Source organism: Podarcis erhardii (genome assembly GCF_964252035.2).
Source record: "Podarcis erhardii genome assembly, chromosome: 17".
Taxonomy (NCBI): Eukaryota; Metazoa; Chordata; class Lepidosauria; order Squamata; family Lacertidae; genus Podarcis; species Podarcis erhardii.
The window spans coordinates 9,276,556-9,300,121 of NC_138515.1; the positions used below are offsets into that span (position 1 = coordinate 9,276,556).

At 42.7% G+C, this 23,566-nt stretch overlaps 1 protein-coding gene and 1 long non-coding RNA gene across 9 annotated transcripts; one reads left to right on the forward strand and one right to left on the reverse strand.

Annotated features, from left to right (window-relative positions):
• On the reverse strand, window positions 1-1,589 carry LOC309332646. The gene is made up of 2 exons (XR_014152280.1): window positions 1,465-1,589; window positions 1-347 (listed from the first exon to the last, which is right to left on the reverse strand). It is a non-coding gene; the product is annotated as an uncharacterized lncRNA (long non-coding RNA).
• Window positions 735-23,352, forward strand: ILF3 (interleukin enhancer binding factor 3). 8 transcript variants are annotated; one of them, XM_081844949.1, is made up of 20 exons: window positions 736-961; window positions 3,880-3,962; window positions 4,037-4,263; window positions 7,522-7,723; window positions 9,375-9,522; window positions 10,959-11,050; window positions 11,423-11,518; window positions 14,243-14,354; window positions 14,794-14,891; window positions 15,197-15,308; window positions 15,390-15,518; window positions 15,740-15,939; window positions 16,632-16,790; window positions 17,374-17,511; window positions 17,619-17,792; window positions 18,025-18,178; window positions 18,661-18,714; window positions 21,136-21,477; window positions 22,048-22,176; window positions 22,716-23,352. In XM_081844949.1, the coding sequence occupies exons 2-20, from the start codon at window positions 3,960-3,962 to the stop codon at window positions 22,844-22,846; spliced, it is 2,700 nt and encodes an 899-aa protein (XP_081701075.1). In that variant the 5' UTR covers window positions 736-961; window positions 3,880-3,959; the 3' UTR covers window positions 22,847-23,352. The 8 variants fall into 8 exon arrangements, with proteins under 8 accessions (XP_081701080.1, XP_081701075.1, XP_081701077.1 ...); XM_081844951.1 differs by having other exon boundaries at window positions 15,390-15,500; XM_081844952.1 differs by having other exon boundaries at window positions 737-961; window positions 7,543-7,723.
• The last annotated feature ends 214 nt before the right edge of the window (window positions 23,353-23,566 follow it).

A 23,566-nucleotide genomic window follows, 5' to 3' on the forward strand; every position in this document is an offset into this window, starting at 1 on the left:
GATTAAGGGTGTGCCTAAACGTGAGTATTTTATTCTTATTTAATGGGCACCGTAGGAACTGAAGAACTCCGAGCAACCACAGCTGAGTGGCAAAGCTTGCGCCTTGCAAGCGGAAGGTCCCGGGTTCGATCCCCGACACCCCCAGATCAGAGTTGGGAGAGACTCCTGCCAGAAATCCTGGGAAGCTGTTGCCAGTCAGTGCAGACAATACTGAGGTATAATGGTATGATGAGCAGCTTCCTGACGCCGAAGCGATGGGTGTTTAGGATCGCAGCTTTACTGCGCACACTTCGCTCCGTGGAAGGTGGGCAGGCCGGCGGCTGTTACGACGCTCTGGGTCGCCCTGCCTGTGCAAGATAAAGAGACCGACCAGTTCAATAAATAAAAAAGATATACTGTATATCTAAAGGTAGTCGCGCCCTCCTTCCACCTCCACGACCCCCTTTTTCCTCGAATACTTGAAAGCAACCGTCCCGTTTCGCGTGTGGGGACGCGCGGCGTCGAGCGCCCCGCTCATCTCAGGCCGCCGGCTACGCACGGCTCGCGTGTGAGGAGACAAGATGGCGGCGGGGAAGGAGGCGGGGCGGAAGGACTAGAACGCCGCGCTCCTCCACCCCGCAGGCAAGGCGCGCGCCTCCTCGCCCGGCCGCGATTGGAGGAGAGGGGGCGCGAACCACGTGGTCCGGCGACCTGCCTTTCTCCTCCGCGCAGCCCCGCCCCTCCCCTCCCCCCTCCCGCGCGCCGCCGCCGCCGCCACCGCGCTGCAGTTAGAGGCTGACGGAGGAGGAGGAGGAGGAGGAGAAGAAGCTGCCGTCAACGTCGCCGCTGTAGCCGCCGCCACCGCCTTCTGCGCGGGAAAGCCGCGAGCCCGATACCGGCAACCGCCCGCTTTCGGTGGCGGAGAGGGGAGCGGGGCGGCCGTTGGAAGAGGCCGCCGCTGTCGACGGGCCCAGCCCGCTCGGTGAGTGAAGGGGCTTCGAGGGGAGGGAATGAGGGAGTAAGCCCGAGCCTCAGGCCCGCCTCCCACACACAACACGGGGTTCTCCGGAGGCGGCGGCGGGAGCTTGGCTCGTTTCTGAGGGAACGTGGGGCGGGGGGTGGGAGGGGGAAATAACGTTTCCCTGCGTTCCGAAGAGGATCCTCTCTCCCGCTTGGGTCTCTGTCTTTGCGCGCGCGCGCTCCATTGTGTCGAGCGAACAAAATGGCGGCGGCGGCGGCGGCAGCAGCGTTGTCTGGGCCGGGAGGGAGGGGGGAATCGGAGGGAGACAAGCGCCATGGCGCGCGGGGCGGCTCGACGGAAGGGGAGCCAGTGGCCCCGGGGACGTGGGTGCGCTCTTCCCCGGTCCCCGGCCTCCATCTCTTCCCCAATGCCTCCTCTCACGTGTGCTGCCGCCGCCGCCGCCTCCCTCCTATAAGCGCCGATCCCGCCCTCGAGTTCCCCTTGAAGGCAGAGGGGAAGGGGACCTTTGCAGCCGCCGCCGCCGGCCCCCTTCGCTTGGCGCCCTTGGCCTCCTCTCCGCCGGACTCGCGTTTTGTGCCGGCCCCCTTCCCCAAATGAAGCGCCGCCCTCTCATTTTCTCCCCGACCCCCCCCCCCCGTACATACCGTAATGGCTTTCGCCTGCTGGCTAACCTTGCCCAGGTCGCCACGCGCTCCCTCCACGTGGTTAAAAATGCGGCAAGGGCCGGGTCCCCTTCTTCGGGTTACGGGGAAAAAGGGGTCTTGGGCCGCGCCGGGTTTCTTGCGCGCGTCTGAACGGCCGCAGGTGTGAAGCTGGTTTTTAATCTCCTGGCAGATGTGAGGTTTAAATGGCCGAGCCCCTGCGTGCATTTGGGGGGGGGGGATGTAGGGGGAGAGCCACGTTTTGATCGAGTGGGGATCTTGAGTTTGTGATAATCAGCTCTATTCAGAGTCTACGACTTCTAGGCAACTATCAGCCTTTTGTTTTGTCCGTTAACTAGCAAAAGGAGGTGATGGCGTTTCCCAAGCTTAGGAGCCTTGGCTTTCCGTTTACAAAAGTAGCGCTCCTATTAAGTTTGGCTAGGAATTACGATTTCAAAGTAGAGGGTTAACACCTGAGCCAATGGAAAGAGAAATAGGGGTGGGTGTACCAGCTACTCGGGATTGTTGCATCAAGAAATCATAGCCCCACTAAACCGTGATTTCAAATAATTTAATGCAAGCTGAATCCAGGATTAGATGCTGTAGTGCACAAATTGGGGGAAGGCTTAAAGGCAATAGGATGTACTGAATAGTGTTGTACAGACTAGGCATTTTCCAGTGTCTCTCTGCTTTCTTCCTCTTCCCCCAACAACAATGAAAACAAAATGTTCTTCCCTAAACTTTGCAGCTCATTTCCCACAAGAAACCAGCTCTGAAATAGGCTTACAGAGCATTTGAGATTGATGAATACAACTGAATCTGTGCAGCTGCACAAGCTTAGCTAAAACAGGTGCTTAATTTGTGGCTTAAAAGCTAAGTTAGACTGAGACTAGTTTTCATTTAATGTTTACAACATAAATTATATTCTTACTGTATGAAAAGTTGTGCTAGTAGTATTAGTCTAGTGTAGCATCATTGTCTGTGATCTGAACATTTGTCCAAGACACATTGCTTCTTGCCTCATCAACCTCATGCTGCAGTGCAATGTGTTGTTATTGATTGCCTTCCCCCCATCTCTAGCAGGTAGGGTCACTTTGGTTTAACATTTTTTAACAGAACAGTCTGGGGGTTGTGCTAAATGGTTTGTTACTGTTAAAAACTGAAAGAAATTTTTATGTTTGATCCCAAACATATTTATCCTGCTGTGCTCAAAGGACCGCATAGCATAAGTTAAGTATGCTTAACTTCACAAATTACGAACTTAAATCATTCCTGTGACCAGCAAGCTCTATTTTTAGTTCTTTTTATGTATTTCAAATGTGTCTGCCCTGCACTTCTCAAAGTTCTTGCTACAATAAAGCAATTTGTTCTCATGGCAACACATAACACATTGCCCCATTCTCACAACACAACAAGCCATGGGTGACACTCCAGATCCTACTGGATCACAGTTCTTCTCTTCAACCGTTGGCCATGCTTTCTAAGGGAGCTTGGAGTCCAGGCTCTGGAGGACCACACGTTTCCTGTCCCTGTAGTACAGTGGTACCTCTGGTTACGAACTTAATTCGTTCTGGAGGTCTGTTCTTAACCTGAAACCATTCTTAATCTGAGGTACCACTTTAGCTAATGGGTCCTCCCGCGCTGTTGGCACATGATTTCTGTTCTCATCCTGAGGTAAAGTTCTTAACCCGAGGTACAACTTCCGGGTTAGCGGAATCTGTAACCCGAAGTGTTTGTAACCTGAGGTGTTTGTAACTTGAGGTACCACTGTACACCATAGTTGCTGGTTTATCATGAATGCAGAGATGGCTCTGGCTTTACCCCTCCCCTATAAGGAACAACAAACCACAATTTCTGGCTTAGCATTTCACTCAAATTGTAATCAGAAAGCCAAGAGTAAATTTTGGTTTTGCATTGTGGTTTGATTGGAATGAAACAAACGGTGATCACTAGCTCAGACATAACGCTAAACCAGGGGGCATAAGCTTGTTGCTCACATGGTTTGCAACATGGTTTGTTGATGGGGAGATCAGAATGAGACCTCTGTAAACATGATAAATCATTGATTAACATAAAATGTAGCAGGGTATATTCTGTTATAATATAAATTCATAATTGTACCATGTTGTGACAAGTCCACCAGTTTGTTTTCTGATATTATTGGATGAAGATGAAGTGTGTGTTTCTGTTGTTAAATTTTCTGTCTGGTCTATGACCGCAATAATGATTGATTGATTGATTGATTTCTGATATTGTTTATCCTTTTCATTTTACCAGAGTACTGAATACACTGAGCGAGTACAAATTGGAAGAAGCAAATATTTCTTGAAAAATTCAGCCAAAGTTCAAAAGCAAAAATGGTAAGAGACTGCCATTCAGAGGTGAAAGCCAATAGCATACACTGGTGGTTTACCATTTGTGTTTTTATTTTCAGCGGCCAATGCGTATTTTTGTGAATGATGACCGCCATGTTATGGCAAAACACTCTGCAGTTTATCCAACGCAAGAGGAGCTGACAGCAGTACAGAACATGGTCTCTCACACTGAACGTGCTCTCAAGGCTGTATCTGACTGGATTAATGAACAAGAGAAAGGTAGCGGAGATCAGCCAGAACCTGAGACCATGGAGACTGTAGCTGAAGAAGAGAACAAAGAAGGAAGGTAAGTAACATTTCTGCTCATCAGTCAGCTGCTAAATACTTAAGTAGAAATCAAAGGGCACAATTGCAAGCAGCCATCTCTACGTCTAAAGGCAAATCTCCAGTTGCCACAGTAGGTGAAACAGTAAGCATGATTTTGTTCCTGTTGTCCATAGTTTTGGTTGTTTCATTTACCATAGAGAGAGGAGAACTTGTGGTCATTCATATGTTGTTGGATTCCAGCTCCTATCACTCCTAACTACTGGCCATGCTTCCTGAGACTGTTGCAAATTCAGGTCCAACACCATCTGGAGGACTACAGGTTCTCCTTCCCTGATTAAGCTGATAGGACAGTTACAAACATTTTAGAACATTTCATCAACTCAGTTAATTGCTGCTGGAGGATTTGCCACTACCACAGAATCTCATACTGTGCAGTGCTATATACATCTACTCAGAAATGTGTCATTTAGGTCAGTTGGGCTTATTCCCAGCTAAGAGTATAAGATTGCAGCCCAACTACATTACTACATAGATATGTGTGAGTAGTGTTTTCTTGAATCTTCGGTAATTGTGTTGAAGTCTTCCTGGAACTAGAAAGTGTCACGTTTTTTTCACTAGATTTCCCTATAAATGCAGTATAGGTTGGGTATGTGTTGTCAAGGAGAAAACATGGTTAGGATATAATACCCCTTTGCATTTCTTGGGGTTCTACTAGTACAGCATAAATTTAAACATCAAAAAAGTGGATTTTTTCCCTGAAAATGTTTGAATTGGAAACTTCTGATGCATTATGTAGGTTGGGAACTCATTTTGCATCTTTGACTTTTATTTTTAGTAAGCAAATCTAGAAATCTGCTATTCTAATTTCATCTGTTGCATACCTATCAAAGAATTTTCAAATAGCCAAAAATATTTGAAATTAAATACTTTGACAAGGAAAGGAAATTGGGGGGGAAATCATGCTTAACACGTTGTAAATATATTTAGGGATGTGGTAACACAACCACATATGCCTCCTTATGGTGTTTAAATTCTAAAAGGTAATAAAGGCGCTGAAAACTTCATATGCTAATTTTTGCACACTAAAGAGTTATGTATTTATATAATATATGCACACAGACATACTAGGGTCAGTCACCCAAAAAAAGGTTCAGGTAAGTTTCCCCAGAAAAAGTCATTCCGCATGCGCAGTGTTTTAGTTGCTTCAATTAGTAAAGTACTAAATGGATAATATATACTAGTTGAACCAAGCAGCAGCAGAAGAAGAAGAATATCCATTTAGTGTATTTAGTCATTTAAATATTTAGTGTATTTATTTAGATGCAACCTATTGAAACAATGTGTTGCATCCAACTAAATCATTGTGTGTGGGATGACTTATGCGGGCACAATGGAGTTTCTCGTGCTGTGCAGCCACCCACCTCCACCTTGATGTGGGGGTTCCTCTGGGGAAGATAGGTGAATGCAGGGGGAGTACAATTTCCATTGTGCTCACAGAAGTCATTCCATGTGCAGAGTGGTTTAGTTTAAAATGGCATTGTATTTTTATTTTTAAGCTGAAAATTCCATGAAAAAATAAAGCTATAGAATGTTTACAGAATTTTCCTCCCTACATCACAACCTCAGGGCTGATTTCTTGGTGGGTAATGAGTAGGGCTGGGAGAAGGCATTCTTGAAGTTGCTGCACCATAGTGGATAAGAGACTGGATTACAAATCAGGACATTGCTGGCTCAAATCTTGCCTTTGCCATGAACTCACTAAGTAGCTTTGGGAAGCCATTCTCTCTCAGCCTCTCCAAATACTCTTTAGCCAAACAGTGCTTAACAGATATTCCATGTATCTGGAATGGAACAGTATCCAAAGGTGTCCAATTGTTGTTTTTTCCAGTTGGGGAAAAAAGTTTCAACTTAAGAGCATTGAAGAAAATAGAATGAAGATTATCATTGTTGCTTGGTAACAGTATGTAGACCTCTGCATTTTAATGCAAAGGTGGAAGAAACATTTGAGGAACACATCACAGGATTAGATTAATTGCAAACTAAAATATTCAGTTAAATGTTCTCTGTTTAATAGTTCTGCACTATAACCGTTACACAGGCTGCACTTCTGTCTGTTCACTAAACTAAGGATACACAGTTCATTGGTACCCAGTGGTCTAGACTCCAGGACACTGGTGCGCTCTCCATGCTATCGTCTAGGAGGGAAACACTTTAGAAGAAGGTCTTTGCTCATGGCTGGATTAGGAGGTATCTATCTCCCAGTGCCTTTCTTGACCAGTCTTTCTGTCACTAGCTATTCTTGAGTTCCCATCATCTTCTGTTACCTGTAGTCCAGATCATCCATTTTCAGGGGCCCATAAGCACATGAAGCCTTCATAGTCACCTAGAATGCTTATGATTGCTACCAGCCCTGTTGCAACCCTGAGAGGAAAGGAATGGCATCTTGCTGAACTTCAGAAACACTTATGAGTGTTTCTAGAGCCCAGTGCAACTTTTCACTTGCCCACACACCAAGCTGGAGGGTGTAGGATGCTTCACTCTGATGAATGTTTAAAAGGCTCAGACAGCAGCAATGCAACTCTCTTCTCTGCCCACACCTCTGCCCTGTTTGGGATGGTGGGGAATCTCCTAGGCTTCATGCTGAGCCTCAGAGGCTCTGGAAGCAGTTATTTATTGCATTTACATCCCACCCTTTCCCCCAAGGAGCTCATTTAATCTCCATAGCAACACTGCAAGGTAGGTTAGGCTGAAAGGCAGTGACTGGCCCAAGGGCACCCAGTAGCTTTATGGCTGAGTGGAGATTTGAACTCTGGTCTCCCAGATCCTAGTCTGACACTTCAACACTACACTGGCTGTTATGCCTCACTGCTTCCTGACTTTTCTAAGACTCTGTATTCCATGGCAAGGAAGTACCCTTTCCAATTTTTTTGCTGAAGAAGAGGCCATATTCTATTTGTATTTTTTCCTTGAAATTAAAATTTTACTAATACTGTATTTTACCCCTGGCAGGTAGATTGAATACTTTGGGGATTAAAAGACCTGTACATGATGATAAACTGTTAGAAATGATGAGCTGATAGAGATGTAATACCAGGTCATGGTGTTTGTTCTACTTGAATCAACATTTAAAGATATTTGGGTCCCTCCATGTAGTGCAAAACAGTTTGGTGGCTATTTTGAAACAGCCCAGTGTTTCCCTTGTGTGCTGAAAGTTTGATTTGAACAAATACTTAGCACAATAAAAGAGCAGTTTGTCATTTCATCATTTTCTGTAAAGCTTCTTTTCATCGTTTCTTAGTGAGCCGAAGACCACAGAGCACTTAACTCGGACACTTCGTGGAGTGATGCGTGTTGGTCTTGTAGCAAAGGGGCTCTTGCTTAAAGGAGACTTGGATCTTGAGTTGGTTTTGTTGTGCAAGGAGAAGCCTACTATTGGTCTTTTGGAAAAAGTGGCAGATAATCTTGGAACCCAGCTTGCTGTGAGTATGAAAAATATGCAATTTTTAAAAGTTTATAATTGCCACCGTTTATCTTGTTTATTTTTTACTTGTTCATGCAACAAATACAATGTTATCCTACTTTATTGGGTTATGGGGTTTCATGCCAAAGAGTGCACAGAATTTTTGCTGTTCTGCCAACTTGGGTACTCTAATGTAATGCAGTTTTGGATAAAGTTACTCAATCTGAGTAAAAGGCACCTATTTACATATTTTTAGGCGCCAGGCAAAAACATTCCTTTTCTCCAAGGCCTTTGGCTAATTCAACAATGTGTGGCTTTTAAAACTGTTGGGGGGGTGTTATAGTTTTTGTTTGTTACTATGTAATGTATTTTTGTGGTTTTATATTGTAAACTGCCCTGTGCTCCTTTCATGAAGGGCAGTATAGAAATTTAATAAATAATTATAACATCTAAAATCATGCATTTTGCTATCATATACTGTAGCATTTTAAGTTCCCTTGTAATCATTGCTATCATATACTGTAGCATTTTAAGTTCCCTTGTAATCAAAGCATTGCTGATGTGGGATAATTCCGGAGCGAACATTTTATGTAGTACATTGAGCCTGCAATCACTTGCAAACACAAACTTATGCGGGGTGGAGAGAATGAATAAATAAATAAATGGAAAGCAGGGAAAACCCACCGTTCCCCACTCTCCATTTATTCATTTATTTCTGCCCAACCCATGCACCTAGTGGGTTTCTCTTGCAGCTCTGCTTTGGGAAGGAGCTGCCCGAGCCCATGCTTCTCCTTCCCAAAGTTGAGCAAGGTTTGGCAAAGAGCTGCCATCGCTCTCCCTTGTGCCTCCTTCCCAAAGCCCAGTGCCATGCTTACTGGACTCTGGAAGGTTGCAGGAGGGGGCTGGGAAGCTCCCAAGTGGTCCTGTGGCCTTCCGAGAGTCCAGTAAGCAGCCATCCCCCTTGCAGGTAGCCGTTCCAGGTGTTCCATTCTTTGCACTTTATGCAAGGTGCTCCGGAACTGAACTTTTGCATAAGTGGTGGGCCCACTGTAATTAGATCTACCAAGTACTTTGCCTACCACTTGCCAGTTTTCTGTATCCAGTTGCTGGCACCTCTTCTTGTAACTAGCCCTGTGGGTCTGTCCCTTCAGAACTTCCAGAACGTTACAAATTAAGCTGGTGAACATTTCTCAGCACTTGGTAGCTCATCTTCATTTGCTACCACTGGCTTATTTGAGAAACTAGTTAGATACCATAGTATGATTTCATTATCAGTATTTCCTCTTTAGAAATCTTTTTTACTAGTCTGATATTTGAATGGGCTAGATAAACTCATTGCTCAGACAAAATGGGAAGCTTTAGTTGAACCTTCATAAGAGGAAATGTCGTAGTGTTGAAAGGGATTTTCTGCCTGAAAAACCTTTCCAGTCATTGTGCAAGATGGGGGGTGGAGAGATATGTGTGAAGGGCAGGGAGGTGTGGTGGATTCCATATCTTGCAGCTTGCCCAAGGAGCATTTGGGCTCCTGAAGTGAATTTCTTTATGTTGCTCTTAGCTATACCAACTACGCCAAAATCAAACATAGTTGCCCCAAAGCTCTAACTTGGATGTTGGCACTGCAGAAAGGGAGAGAGACTGATAAAACTCTAAGGCATTTCTTTGTGTTTCAGGCTATTACTGAAGATAAATATGAAATTATCCAATCTATCAGTGATGCTGCAATTATCATTAAGAATACAAAAGAGCCTCCACTGACACTTACCATCCACTTGACATCCCCTGTTGTCAGAGAAGAAATGGAAAAAATGTTAGCTGGAGGTATGGAGGACTGAAAACTGCTAGCAGCCGCAGAATAAGTTTCCAGACTGACTTCATTGTTCACTGTGGTGTTCTGTTTTTGATTAGGCAGAGCAATTTCATGCAAATCAACTTTGTGTCACAATGCTACACAGTGTCATGGTTATGAACAACTGGATTATAGGCTTCTAGAATCTGAGTACCACCTTCCAAATTAAATCACTTTTTAAAATGTTTGGGCCTTTTTGTGTGGCCTTGTACAAGTACATTAACTCAATGGTATAACTTTTTTCATCAGACCTTAATGATGGATACAGACGTTATAAATGTAAACTAAAACCTCTTAAGATGAAGTCTTAGTTTAAATGACTTCTGCATGTTCATGAAATTGGATATGTTACATAAAAGCAGTTTGTGTTGCAGCAAAAATGATAGTTGCTTTTTGTATTTTTGATCGTTTTGGGGTTTCAGCCTGTTCAGCTGAATTCAAGAATGTAATGCAGAGTTTTGGATAAAGTTACTCCATCCTTCATCTTACTTATACATCTATGGGTCTGAGTGACAAGCATGTATATAATAACTCAGCCTGATTATTTGCAGCTGAGTTTAAAGGAGGCAGTCCACACAAAGTATTTGAGGTGATATCAAATACTACAAAATACCTATCCGGTGTTTGTGTGATAGCTGTCTTCATACATGCACATCACTTGATCGTACAGAGATGAGCTTGGATGTGTGAATTCACCCTTAATATTAAAAGCAATCTTCACATTTGAATAAATCTAGAATGGTTTTTTCAGTAGCCAGGTGAACACAATGCTTAAAGGGTCTCACATTTCAAATGACTGAACTAGCCTTATCTAAAACCCTGGCTTCTTCCTATGTTCAGTTTTGCTGCAGCACAGACTGGATAGTAATTTTGTTCGCTACTGATTGTTTTATGGTTCTGATTTCTGACCACATCTACCAAGCCTTCTAGTTTGTCGATTTTAGGGACGCTGGACCTTTGACCAACAGGACGCACTCTGTCATGGGCTGGGGCCAGGGCAGTCGAGCCTTGTGGGCGGAGGGGGTTCCCATCTAGAAAAGCATTTAGTTATGTACCTCTACGGATATAGAGTGGGGATATAATTTTAACCTTCCATTCTGTTGGTTAGCATAGTTCTATACCTTTTTGTAACCTGGTTAAAATAGTTTAGGATTTCTGTCCTTCCCTGTAGGGTTTCCTTTCCTTTTGTAAGAGTGAGTTAGTGCCTCACATTGTTCTCCTTATGTAGTTGTTAGTTCATAAGGGTGACAAAGTAAAGTGTATTGAGGCTATACTTTCAGGTACAGGGCTGTAGATCAGAGTTCTGGGAGCCTCAGCTGCCCTTTAGGAAACTGCCTCATCCCCTCTCCACCCGACAGAACCCCCTTGGTCAAACTGTACCTTGTCTTCTTATTCCACCCACGAATAGAAACGCTATCAGTCAACGACTCACCGGACGTTCTGGACAGGCAGAAATGCCTTGCTGCCTTGGCGTCACTCCGACACGCCAAGTGGTTCCAGGTTTGCATTTTGTTCTTATATTTGTCTTTAAGTAGAAAACTTGTAAGTTGTAATTGTCTAACTTCATTAAAATGTTTTAAATCTGGGCTGTAGATGTGCAGAACTTAGCATCTGTTAAATGCACAGTTGCTAAAGAAGCACTTGAATGAATTTAGTTTTTCAGAGAAGGAATGGAGTAGATTTCATTGCTGCTGCTTTGTGTTAAGAGTAAGTTTTCATACACAGTAATTAAACTAAAGAAATAAAGCTATGGAGATGTATACATAGTTTACCCTTGACAAAGTAGCACTACAAGAAATTTATATTTTGTCTCAATTTGGTCCTGGTATGCAGTATATTACTGAACCTGTGTTGCTTATTACTTTATTCTAGGCCAGGGCAAATGGCTTGAAATCATGTGTCATAGTCATCAGAGTGCTGAGAGATCTGTGTACCCGTGTGCCTACTTGGGCTCCACTTAGAGGATGGGTAATCTTTCAAGTTATTTCTTTTTTAATATGCAAATGTATGTGAGAAAAAGCAGGTGCTTTTTATATCCTATGGAGAGGAAGGCACTATGAAAATGTGAAAAATTAAGAAAAGCGTAATCTTTGTAAGACTGCCTAGGTTGTTAAATGAGACTGATTGTATGTGACCAAAGGTTCTAGTGTAAGGTGGGCTTTTAGGGATTGTGGAAGCCTGACAGTTCTAAAATGCTTGCCAAAAGTCTGCTTTGGTTTATAGCTAGAGTATCCTCATGGCATAGGTTCATCAGGTTGTTGAGGCTCAAAATTGACTTGTTCTGTGCTTTTAGAATAGGAGTGGTCTGCAAGCTGCATTCGGATTGTTCAGGGCAGATCTCTGGATTGTGGTTGAAAACAAGAGCCAGCATATCCATCCTATTAAGCAGTTATATTGATTTCAATTTTGTTTAAACAAAATAAAAAAATTCCTTCCAGTAGCACCTTAAAGACCAACTAAGTTAGTTCTAGGTATGAGCTTTCGTGTGCATGCACACTTCTTCAAATACAGTGTGTATCTGAAGAAGTGTGCATGCACACGAAAGCTCATACCTAGAACTAACTTAGTTGGTCTTTAAGGTGCTACTGGAAGGAATTTTTTTATTTTGTTTTGACTATGGCAGACCAACACGGCTACCTATCTGCAACTCAATTTTGTTTGTATTTTATTACTTATTATGCTGTATTTTGTAATGCAACTGGGTTCTATGGAATTCAAATTATAATACAATAAAATATTTAAGGAATTAAATAATGAAAATACAATTAGAAATATTACAATATTTAACACAGTTGCTGCAAGAGGCAGAAAAATCATTAAGTAGTCCACCAAGAGTCTTAGCAAATTTGAGGTAGCCTGGGGGAGAGAATAGTTTTGAAATCACTGCTTGGGAATAATACCCATTTAGTGGCATAGATATAATGGTTGTGAACATTGTCATAAGCCAGTTTCTAGTTTATTATGGTAAGCTGTAAACAAGCAGTGAGCTAGTGCATGCTGCCTTCTTACTTCCACTTCAACCCTCTCCTGGTGTGAGCAGGATATGTATACCAGGAAGTTGTTAGTTTGATTGTGACAACAAAGCATAGTCACTGCCCATCTTAAACCATGCGTTGTTCACTTGCTTATTGTGGCTTGTTAGAATGCAAAAGGAAGCCAAGGGCCTCCTGGTGTGTTTATCCCACTTGTACCAGAGGAGGAGTGATCAGACCACATGCACCAGCACACAGAAAGTCTGGCTTATGTGTTTATGCTGCCAGTGAATATTTGAGAACGTGGTGAGGTTATTCAGTCTTCAATGCAGATTACCATTCTAATACTTCACAGGCATCATTAGACAGCCCTTCACACATATTTCAGACCTTCAGTTAAGTTTATGCCCAGGCAACAGCTAAAAGTGACTCTAGTCCAGGTTAGACGACCACACACCTTACAGCAGGCATAGGCAAACTGGCCCTCCATATGTTTGGGACTACAATTCCCACCATCCCTGACCACTGGTCCTGTTAGCTAGGGATGATGGGAATTGTAGTCCCAAACATCTGGAGGGCCAGTGTTTGCCTGTGCTGCCTTACAGCAACCCCCTACAACCAAACTTGGCTAAGCTTCATTGGATTCCGCTTGAGCGGAATATAAATGCAGGGCGAGTAAATTGCAAATGTCTGTATCATTTAACGTGCAGATCGTTCTTGCTTTCACCAAGATGAACAGTGCAAACCCCCTTTTTTTAACAATTACCATTGATTTCAAACACTTAAAATACCGTATTTTTCGCCCTATAGGACACACTTTTCCCCCTCCAAAAATGAAGGGGAAATGTGTGTGCGTCCTATGGGGCAAATGCAGGCTTTCACTGAAGCCTGGAGAGCGAGAGGGGTCGGTGCGCACCGACCCCTCTCGCTCTCCAGGCTTCAGGAAGCTCTCCGCAAGCCTTGGGAGCCCGCGGGAGTTCCCGTCGGGCTCCTTAGGCTTGCGGATAACAGCCTGCATCTCGAAACCAGGGGCTTCGGTTCCCTGACCTGGTTTGGAGGCTAGCAGATATCCGCAAGGCATGGGAGCCCGGCGGGAAGTTGCGCCGGTCTCCCAAGGCTTGTGGAGAGCTGCCTGGGCTGGGGTCGGGGGAAGCTCGGGCTTCCCCAGCCCCGCGCCTGGGGGGGAAATAATTTTTTTCCCTTTATTTCCCTCCCTCCAAAACTAGGTGCGTCCAATGGGCCAGTGCGTCCTATGGGGCGACAAATACGGTATTATGAGGTGCATGCTTCAATTCAAGTTGCTGGTGAGGTTAGGGAACTACAGTCTTCCCCCCCACCCCGAAGCTGCAACAGAGAAGCCACTTTGAAGCAGAAGCAATTAATATGTGAGCTATGAGCATTCTATATGTTAAAGCTATAGAGAGTTTGTTATTTCTACTATTTATGTTGCACTTATTAAGTTTAAAAACTTTATTCATTCACTGATTCCCATTTTACAGAAAGGGCACTAACATCCGCATGTTAACATTCCCATTGAGTCAGTGATAGGCAAGCTTGTTACCAAGGTCTCCTAGATCCAACACCCAATTTTCTAGTCATACATGTGTCTCTTTAACTGAGTTATTTAATAGATTAATGGTTGAGGTAGGCCAGCATCTGTACTATGGGCACTGATAACTGTTTACTATTTTCCTTACAAATTTCTGAAATGTCTTTTCAGCCTCTAGAACTGCTGTGTGAGAAATCAATTGGAACAGCCAATCGACCAATGGGAGCCGGTGAGGCCCTGAGAAGAGTTCTTGAATGCCTTGCATCAGGAATAGTCATGCCAGGTTAGATAGTTCTCGACTCTTGAGAAATTTCAATAGAAGTGACTGAAATTGGCTCTAGTCAAGGTTTTGTGTTTCCACCATGTTAGGCATGACCATATTTTATCTGTTTCTTTCACTTAAGGCTTGATGTACAGGGCATGACATTACCTTGAACAAATGCTCTTAAAATTATGGACCCAGTATTCCAACTCCCTTAATGGGGATGTGACAGAATGTGCAGGTTGCTTTTGGAGTGCTTGAAGACTTTGGCAATCTTGCCACACAGTGTTGGGCTTAATGATCTGTATTGCAGACTAGATCAAATTATTGCCCATTGGATCAAGAACTTCAATTGAGCTACTTACATTTCTGAGTCTTAGGTGATGCTGAGGGAATATTTGAGTCTACATAGAGACCCTAGGATAATTCTCTGCATATCTTCCTTGTTTCCTGCCTTCAGATGGTTCTGGTATTTATGATCCTTGTGAAAAAGAAGCCACTGATGCTATTGGGCATCTAGACAGACAACAAAGGGAAGATATCACACAGAGTGCTCAGGTATAGTTTTGATTACAGATGTTACAAAACCGCAATGAGTTCTTAATGATAGCTAGTTTTCCCAATGAGGCTGGCTTTAATCGGAAACAGAAAAAGGGTCCCATTAAGTAATGCAGGAGGTTTTTGCTGATTTGCCAAAAATAAGATGTCAGGTTTTTAAAACTTAACAGTAAGTTCCAGAGTGCTTGCTGACTTTGGTATTCAGAAATTTCTGGCTTGAAATACTGGGAATGGGTTTTGTTATGAATGTGGGAAAAGCTAGGAGCAGTTTGGACACCTCAGTAATACACATTCTATCTCTCTAGCATGCGTTAAGGCTTGCTGCTTTTGGCCAACTTCATAAAGTTTTGGGGATGGATCCGTTGCCATCAAAGATGCCCAAGAAACCAAAAAATGAAAACCCAGTTGATTACACTGGTAGGTTTCAGTAGTCTGGAATTTTATTTCTGACAGAAAATATGTTGGTGTTTTTATTGACAATCTAAAATCTGTCTACAGTCCAGATTCCCCCTAGCACCACATATGCCATTGCTCCGTTGAAACGTCCTATGGAAGAAGACGGAGAGGAGAAGTCTCCAAGCAAAAAGAAAAAGAAGATTCAGAAAAAAGGTATTGAGTTGGCAAGAGGTAGGTATACATAGTTTTCCAAGTGCTTGCTAATCCAGATGTTTCGGATTCATGTTGATGTGTAAATGTCAGTGAATGGTAGGAAGTAGAAAAAATGTTGAGTTGTTCTGCTTTGGCTGATTTGCTTTATAGCTATAAACTTAACACTGTGCACTTCGTAGAGCACAAAAGACATTAATGTGGGGTCTTCAGTCAATATGTTAATATCTTCTTTTGTTCAGAGGAGAAATCAGAACCGCCGCAAGCTATGAATGCACTGATGAAACTGAACCAACTGAAACCAGGACTTCAGTATAAACTAGTGTCTCAGACAGGTCCAGTTCATGCTCCTATATTTACCATGTCTGTGGAAGTAGATGGCATCACATATGAAGCTTCAGGACCTTCCAAAAAAACAGCCAAGCTGCATGTAGCTGTAAAGGTAGGAAGTGGTTATGAATATGTGCGTAACTATTATTTGTAAGTCAGTACATACAGTTTCGCTTTGAACGTAACTTGAATTCCTTTCGTCTGGGATCTTGTGCCTTTCCCAGAATACATCCGTGTCATTCATTACAAACCATGGTTAAGGAAGCTTAAACTATGATTTAGTCTTGTGCTTGTATTGACATACACGTAGTTTGCAATTGACCAACAAGACAAAATTGGAGAACCATGATTTGACACAGACATGTAATCAATGTAGTTTGTGCTTTATGATTTGCCATGGTATCAGTTGACTATGAGGGTGCTTTACCTAGAAGCTGGGAGGGATAAGCACAGACCCGTGCAAAGAGATCCAGCAGCCAGGTATACTTGCCCCATGCCTCGGAGGGCTAAGCTGTCTGGGGGGGGGCCTCTAGAAACCAGCTCCTCCTTTTCCCTTTTATTCTTTTAATTTATAGCTTTATTTTAACACGACTTCCAACCCGGGCATCAGACAAGCTCTGCACGGGCCTGGATAAGCAAGCTCTAAATCATGTTACGTCCTGTGTTTGGAAGCTCAAGCTATAGTTTGTGAAACTAGTTAGGTGTGGCTGCTGAATGCCTTAATGGATGTTACTGAGTATATAACAGTAGTCTGAAGTTGTACAGAAGCTTCTAAATTGATCAGGACAATTTTTTTCTTCTTAGGTGTTACAAGATATGGGATTGCCTACAGGTGTAGAAGGAAGAGAGAGGGGTGATGAATCAGCAGAGGAAACAGATCAGAAACCAGTAGCTATTACTGCTCCGCCTGTAGTAGAAACTATTTGTACACCCAGTGCTGCTTCTCCTTCAGAGCAAACAGAGGTAGGTGTACATTACTTTTGCCTCTTTTAGGCTCTGGTCATTGCTCTTCAGGCTAGAATCCCTGTCACTCCAGATCAATGCCAATTTCCTACTTCGTTTTAGAAACTCTTGTACAGTCAATAACCACCAAATAATTATGGAGGGGATTCAAATGATACAATTATCTCTCACATATATAGCTTAACTAAATCTGACATTATAGTTCTAAGTGTACTTTAATAATCAATTGTCCATAGTTGATGAAGACAAAGTCAGTACATTATAGTTTCTGGTACACTTCTCCCCAGCACCCAGGTGTCTCTTTTGAAAGCCTACTTTTTCCTCTACTACTACACATTCACAAAGCCAGTGCCTTGTTCTAGTGGGCAAATACCACATGGTTTGCTTCTGTATGCTCAGCATCTTGCCTTGCCCTACTGTGCTAACTAGGAAGGTGGGATGCTAACCTAGATAATTTTTTGGCTTTCGGCTTTTCTGTAGTGGTTTGGCACGCGCGCGCGCACACACACCCGTCCCCCAATTATTGATCTACATTTTTAAAAAGTGGAAATGGCACCAATGCAGTGGTATTTTAATTTCATAGAATGTGAAGCAGCAGGGACCAATACTGACAAAGCATGGGAAAAATCCAGTTATGGAGCTGAATGAGAAACGACGTGGCTTAAAATATGAGCTGATCTCAGAAACTGGCGGCAGTCATGATAAGCGGTTTGTGATGGAGGTGAGATGATCTGGTATTCAAAGCTGCATTCAGAATTACTATTAGTTAATGCTGTTACAACATGGGAACGTGCAGTTCTCTCCCTGACACTTTTCCTTACTTCAAAGGTTGAGGTTGATGGTCAGAAATTCCAAGGAGCTGGTTCAAACAAAAAAGTGGCGAAAGCTTATGCTGCACTGGCTGCGTTAGAAAAGCTTTTTCCAGATGCCCCCATTCCAATGGAGCAAAAGAAGAAAAGGGCCCCTATGCCAGCGCGAGGTGGACCCAAATTTCCCGTAAAGGTAAATTTTAACCCTATAACTTGTGCTTTCAGGTAGATTAATAATACTTACTCAATCCCCTAGAGAGACTGTACTCTTAACAGACTATTTGGCGGTTGATTTGAAAAGCATAGCTTGTGGCTACAGTTCTAGGAGCTGCTTAGCAATGAATTATGCAAAATACTTAACATAGCAAGAATCAAAAATAGGTTAGTTGACTTTCTGTTGGTTGGATTTTTACTAATTTCAACAGCATAATCCAGGCTATGGTATGGGAGGCCCTATGCATACTGAAGTGCCACCCCCTCCAAACATGCGGGGTCGTGGTAGAGGAGGAAATATCCGAGGCCGCGGTCGAGGAAGAGGTGGATTTGGTGGTGCTAATCATGGAGGATATATGAATGCTGGTGAGTTACTTCCTTTCTGTTCCATACTTTAAAGTGTGAAAGCTAGCATTAATCATCCTGCACATGCTGCTTTTTCTGCTTCGTAGCAAGGGTGGGAGGCCTGTACCCCAACAAGTTTGGTTAAATTCTGGTTCCCATCATTGGTCATGTTGGCTGGAGCTGATGCCCATTGAGAGATCAACAACGAGGGGCACTTGCTCACCACCTCGGCATTATAACATTACATATAGAGAGAGAGAGCGCGCGCGCAGGACCATTTCCCTTTTGCAGATTTGAGACTAAGGAGGAGCTGGAAGATAAATACAGGTGAAAGCCTTAATGGTTGCTGAACTCAGTGGTTCCGTGGAGTCCACTTTTTATATATGTGCCTGAATCTGAGCATCAGTGTAAATCCATGGTGTAAACATACCAAATGGTCTACTTAATTCGCTCCTTTTTTGCAATATTGACAGGTGACTAATATATACTTCATTTTGTTCCAGGAGCTGGATATGGAAGCTATGGCTACGGTGGCAATTCTGCAACAGCAGGCTATAGTAAGTGTTCATGGAAAAAATAAACACAACACCCTGGGGGTAGTGAAGCTCAGTTCTATTTTACATAGCGAAATGAGGAAAATCTGATGTTGAAAGCAAATCTCACTTGCTTTTAAAATGAACTAAACATTTCTCTGCTTTATGCCAGTGAAGCAAATCACCATTCTGAAAAGCATTTTCCCTAAAACAATTTTAAAAAACACAGCTTGGTTTGTTTCGGGAGGGGGGGAAGACGGGAGCAGAGAAATAAAAATAAATTTTAAAAATGTGGCACATTTTGCCATCTTCCAAAAATTCTAATTTTTTTTCCTCTGCTCTGTCTCCCCCTTTTGTAGGTGACTTTTTCACAGACTGCTACGGCTATCATGATTTTGGGTCTTCCTAGATCATCTAAAAGTATTGCACATAAAACAGCTTTTTACTCCAATTTTCTCGAACTCCAAAACCCAAAGTGTTCGTGCTGTGTCCCTGTGCTTCACTGGGTTTCTCAACAGTGGCTTTTCACCGCAGCTTGTCTGAAACTGTTAGCCTACAAACAGTGGCAGTTTTTATTGTGACTTGCCTTTGGTCATATTGATGTACACTATGGGGGAGCTAAATTTCAAGGAATGTGTTTGTGCGTTGTGCACAAAAAGAGCCAACTCTGTTCTGCTTACAAGCAAAAGGCCCCCGTTTGCTTTTTATGGAAAGCATCGCTTTATTTTTAAGGAACATGATAATGTGTGAACTACTTGATTTAATTTACAACAGATTTTGTACAAAACTTAACCTTTTTGGTTCCCCGAAGTGGATAGATGCTTCTAATAATAATGGGAAAGACATTTGAACAATTCAGAATCTATGACAACTTAGTGTTTAAAGCATGCATGATATTGACTTGTATGTGAAATAGTATGTGCTAATTTTAATATCTGCATCCTTTGTGCTTCTTGTATTGGTATAACATCCAGGACCTCCAGCCTCAGCTACAATGGTTGGGTTGCGATTCCTCTAAAATTGAATGGTTTCATTAGTTGCAGTGGGCATTTTTTGCAACTAAAGATAAAAGGCCTAAAGCACTTTGCAAGTTGGTTCAAATTCTTGTAGGGTATGGCTACTTATCTTTTTTGCAGTGCATGTCCCCAAAATCAGGTGTATGTAATGTCCAAGAAATGAAAGCTACTAAACACTGAAAAGGCACAGGGAATAAACTAGTTGTTGAGGTTTTTAATAAACATACTGTTTGGTCTTCTTTGCTTCAGTAGTTGATTTAAATGTGTGTATCTTGATCCCTGTCTAGGGATTAAAATTTCTATACCACCTTTTATCCAAGCATCACAGGGGTGGTTTACAATATAAAAACACAAAATTGCATAACATAGTAACAAACAAAAGCAATACCCCCCCATGCACACACATTGTTATTTATTTGTTAATGAATTCTAAATGAAATCATTACTAAATAAGCAGTTTACAAAATAGTTAACATGGTAACTACAAGTGGTTGTGGTGAGGAAATTGTTTTCCCCAATGAGTTTTGTTGTTAAATGTCCTTTTTTAAAAGAGAAACTGTGTTTTTCATAGTTCTGAACTGAGTGAAAACTCACTTTAACACCCACTGTGTTGTGGGTGTTCTGTGGGTGTTAGTGTGAAGATGGTTTGGGGAGCCAAGACTTATTTCCAGAAATCATTTTCTAAATTTTTATTTAAAACTAGTGGCGTTCCTTCCAGTATACCAGGCTGTGCAGATCAGCTGCATGTGTCACCTTACTAGACAATAGCCATTCTTGTGCACTTTTAACCATAGGCTTATAACACCTGTTGTGGGTCTGAAAGCTGGTGCCTTCGTTACTAAAGCATAATTTTAGATCATGTTAAAAAGGGGGTTCAAATCTTATGTGCTCAAATTGTATTTCAAAACAGGATCTTTACAGACTTTAGATGTACCCAAGTAACTCTGTGTCTTCTGCTATTGTTTCCAGCTGTGATCATCACTTCCTTTTACACACCAGGGGATATTTTGCAGTCTGGTACATGGGGAACTGAAATCATACCAGACTGCTTTGTTGGATGTTCACTCCCAGCTAAAAGCATCTGCCTGAGATGGCTGATGTAATAAGTCTGACTTCAAGTCTATAGAATTCCAAATTTTGAATTGTCACTGCTACAGAAAATGGGTTACTCTCATGTCAAATATTGTGGGAGAGTGCATAGCCCTTCCAGAGAGAGGTATAAGGCTCCAGTCAAACCTAAGTATCCCTTTAGGGAAAGGAGGACATCTGGGGTAACGTGTCAGTTTGCTCCGGATTTCTACTAGGATGCGGGGGAAGCTCGACACAAGTCATGCTACACAGTCACATTTTAGGCCCATTTCTTCCTGAGCATGTAGCAGTTTCAAATAACTTGAACAAGTGTAGTGACTGCTTTCTGTCCTGTCCTTAGGTCAGTTCTACAGCAATGGTGGCCATTCCGGCAATGCAGGAGGCGGTGGTGGATCCGCAGGGTATGGTTCCTACTACCAAGGTGGCGACTACAGCTCTCCTGCCCCTCCTAAACACGCTGGGAAGAAGCCGCAGCATGGAGGACAGCAAAAGCCCGCCTATGGTTCAGGGTATCAAGCCCATCAAGGCCAACAACAGCAATCGTATAACCAGAACCAGTATAGCAACTATGGGCCACCGCAAGGCAAGCAGAAGGGATATAACCAAGGCAACTACGCTTCCTACTCAAATTCCTACAACTCTCCTGGCGGCGGTGGAGGAGGATCAGACTACAATTACGAAAGTAAATTCAGTGTGTTCCTCGTGGGGGGTGGGAGTTGTGAAAGCCCTTAATACACTTTTAGCATAAGCATATGTCTCGTACACTGCACATCAGGGCTATTATCATTATGTAAGTCCCAGAGTGCAAAGACAGAGATTGGAATTGTAAAGGAAACATGATAGTTTAAGAACTGATGTGATTCTGTGTTACTTTGTATGCTTAAGTAAAGTAGCTGTATTTTAAAGACCCTTGTGGACAGGAGATATTCCAGTAACTGGGTTGAGATGCAGATCAGAGGAGAATCTTGTAAAAGGCAGTGGAGTTGAGCTGCAGTGATAAATGAAGGCATCTAATAATTTTGAGCAGGTGTGTTGGGAAACGTTCATCATGCAGCTAGTTTCGGTATAGCCTCTCCACTGCTGCTGTGTTGCAAGAAACTAGGGGAGACATCTATGATGAGAGCTGGTAATCTCCCTGTGTATTATATGGTGGTATTATATGAAGTCAGCTTTCATATATTTACATCTGATTTTGAATGTTTCCAAAGTAGCCTGATGTGAGACTTTCCTCAGTATACATTCTTAATTCCAGGTTACGGTGGTGGTGGTGGTGGTGGACGTGGCGGTAGTGGCGCGAACAGTTATGGCTCAGGAGCCGCCTACAATGCTGGTTCCCATGGTGGCTATGGGGGCGGAGCTGGAGGAGGGTCATCTTACCAAGGTAAGCAATGTCCGTATAGAATAACAGCAACCCTGAAGTGTTTGCATGTTGAGTGGAATAAGTTCTTTTGTTTGGTAGTCCACAAATCTTGACTTTGCTAATCAGCCATCCATTATATGTGATCACTGCTATTGCTCCCTCGCTCCTTCCCTTCCTTCAGTCAGTCCTCCGGAACATGCAATGAACAAAGGTGGAAAGAGTATCACTCTCACTTGGTTAGGCTTTAGTTTCAAGAAAGATTAGCAGTGCAGGGAGGGGACTCCTGTTGCTGCTTTTCTTTTCCAAAAGCCTTTGTTACTAAAGCATAATTTTAGATCACATTAAAAAGGAAGGCAGTGATAGACCAGAGCAGACAGAAGTGCAGCAGGGAAAGATTATTGTACCCCAAGTGCTCTTCAGTTACCAAACTTTAGGGAGGCGATGTTCATTCTGTCGTGGTGTGTTGCCTGCTATTTGTGTATGTGATAGTTAAGACTATATAAGCAAAGTAGAGATTTATAATGATATATTAAAGTGACCACTCTCCCTTTTCACTCTAGGAGGATATTCTCAGCCAAACTACAACTCCCCAGGTTCAAACCAGAATTACAGTGGACCTCCCAATTCCTACCAAGTCTCCCAAGCTGGTTATGGCAGAAATGACCACAGCATGAACTATCAGTATAGATAAACCAGTCTGTTCTTGGGTGTGAAGCTTTGTTACCTTCTAAACTTGCATACCCTTTGAATATTGAGTTTTATTGCATCACAGTAAACATGTAAACCCTGTTTCCATGTTGCAGTGCTCTTTGTGATATCAGTCACTAATGGTTGAGTACTTTGTAATTCCATACTTAGCTGTATTTTGGACATTTAATGGTGTATTTAATGGTTTGTTTGCCATTTCAATTTTCTGTCTAAATAGAATTTGAGTTCAGTATCCTTTTTCTGTTTAAATGACATTCATGTGTTAACACAGTATGGCTTTAAATAGATAAGGGATATCTTCTGCTAATGCTTTTGTGAAGTGAGTTTAAACAAGCTTTCTGTATTTTAATGCTTTAGTGTTTTTCAGTTTTATAAGTGAGGATTTTATTTTAAAACTTGTGGGAAAGAGTGGGTTTTGTATGTCTGGGTCATTCAGACAGCACATCTGGATTATGCTGAATGTAGACAAATAAACACAAACTCTTCATGTGTCTGTCTAGATTCTTATTCTGCCTAAATCCCATAACCTGATTGCTACCAACTGCCCCTCAGCTTTCAAAGCAAGCCGTTAGGTTGTTGTATCCTAATAATTTGTGGTAACTTTCAAAAAATCTCTTATAAAGGCCCAAACTTTGCATGGCCAGTAACACTCAAGTTGTATTAACATCTCTAACGGCCTTTTTTTAGTCTTTCACAAGAAAAC

Excerpts from the sequence above, each read along its gene's own strand:
- ILF3 (XM_081844949.1), top strand. Across the intron at positions 11,051-11,422 it reads GACACGCCAAGTGGTTCCAG|GCCAGGGCAAATGGCTTGAA; the intron begins GTTTGCATTTTG and ends ACTTTATTCTAG. Across the intron at positions 21,478-22,047 it reads ATCAGACTACAATTACGAAA|GTTACGGTGGTGGTGGTGGT; the intron begins GTAAATTCAGTG and ends TCTTAATTCCAG.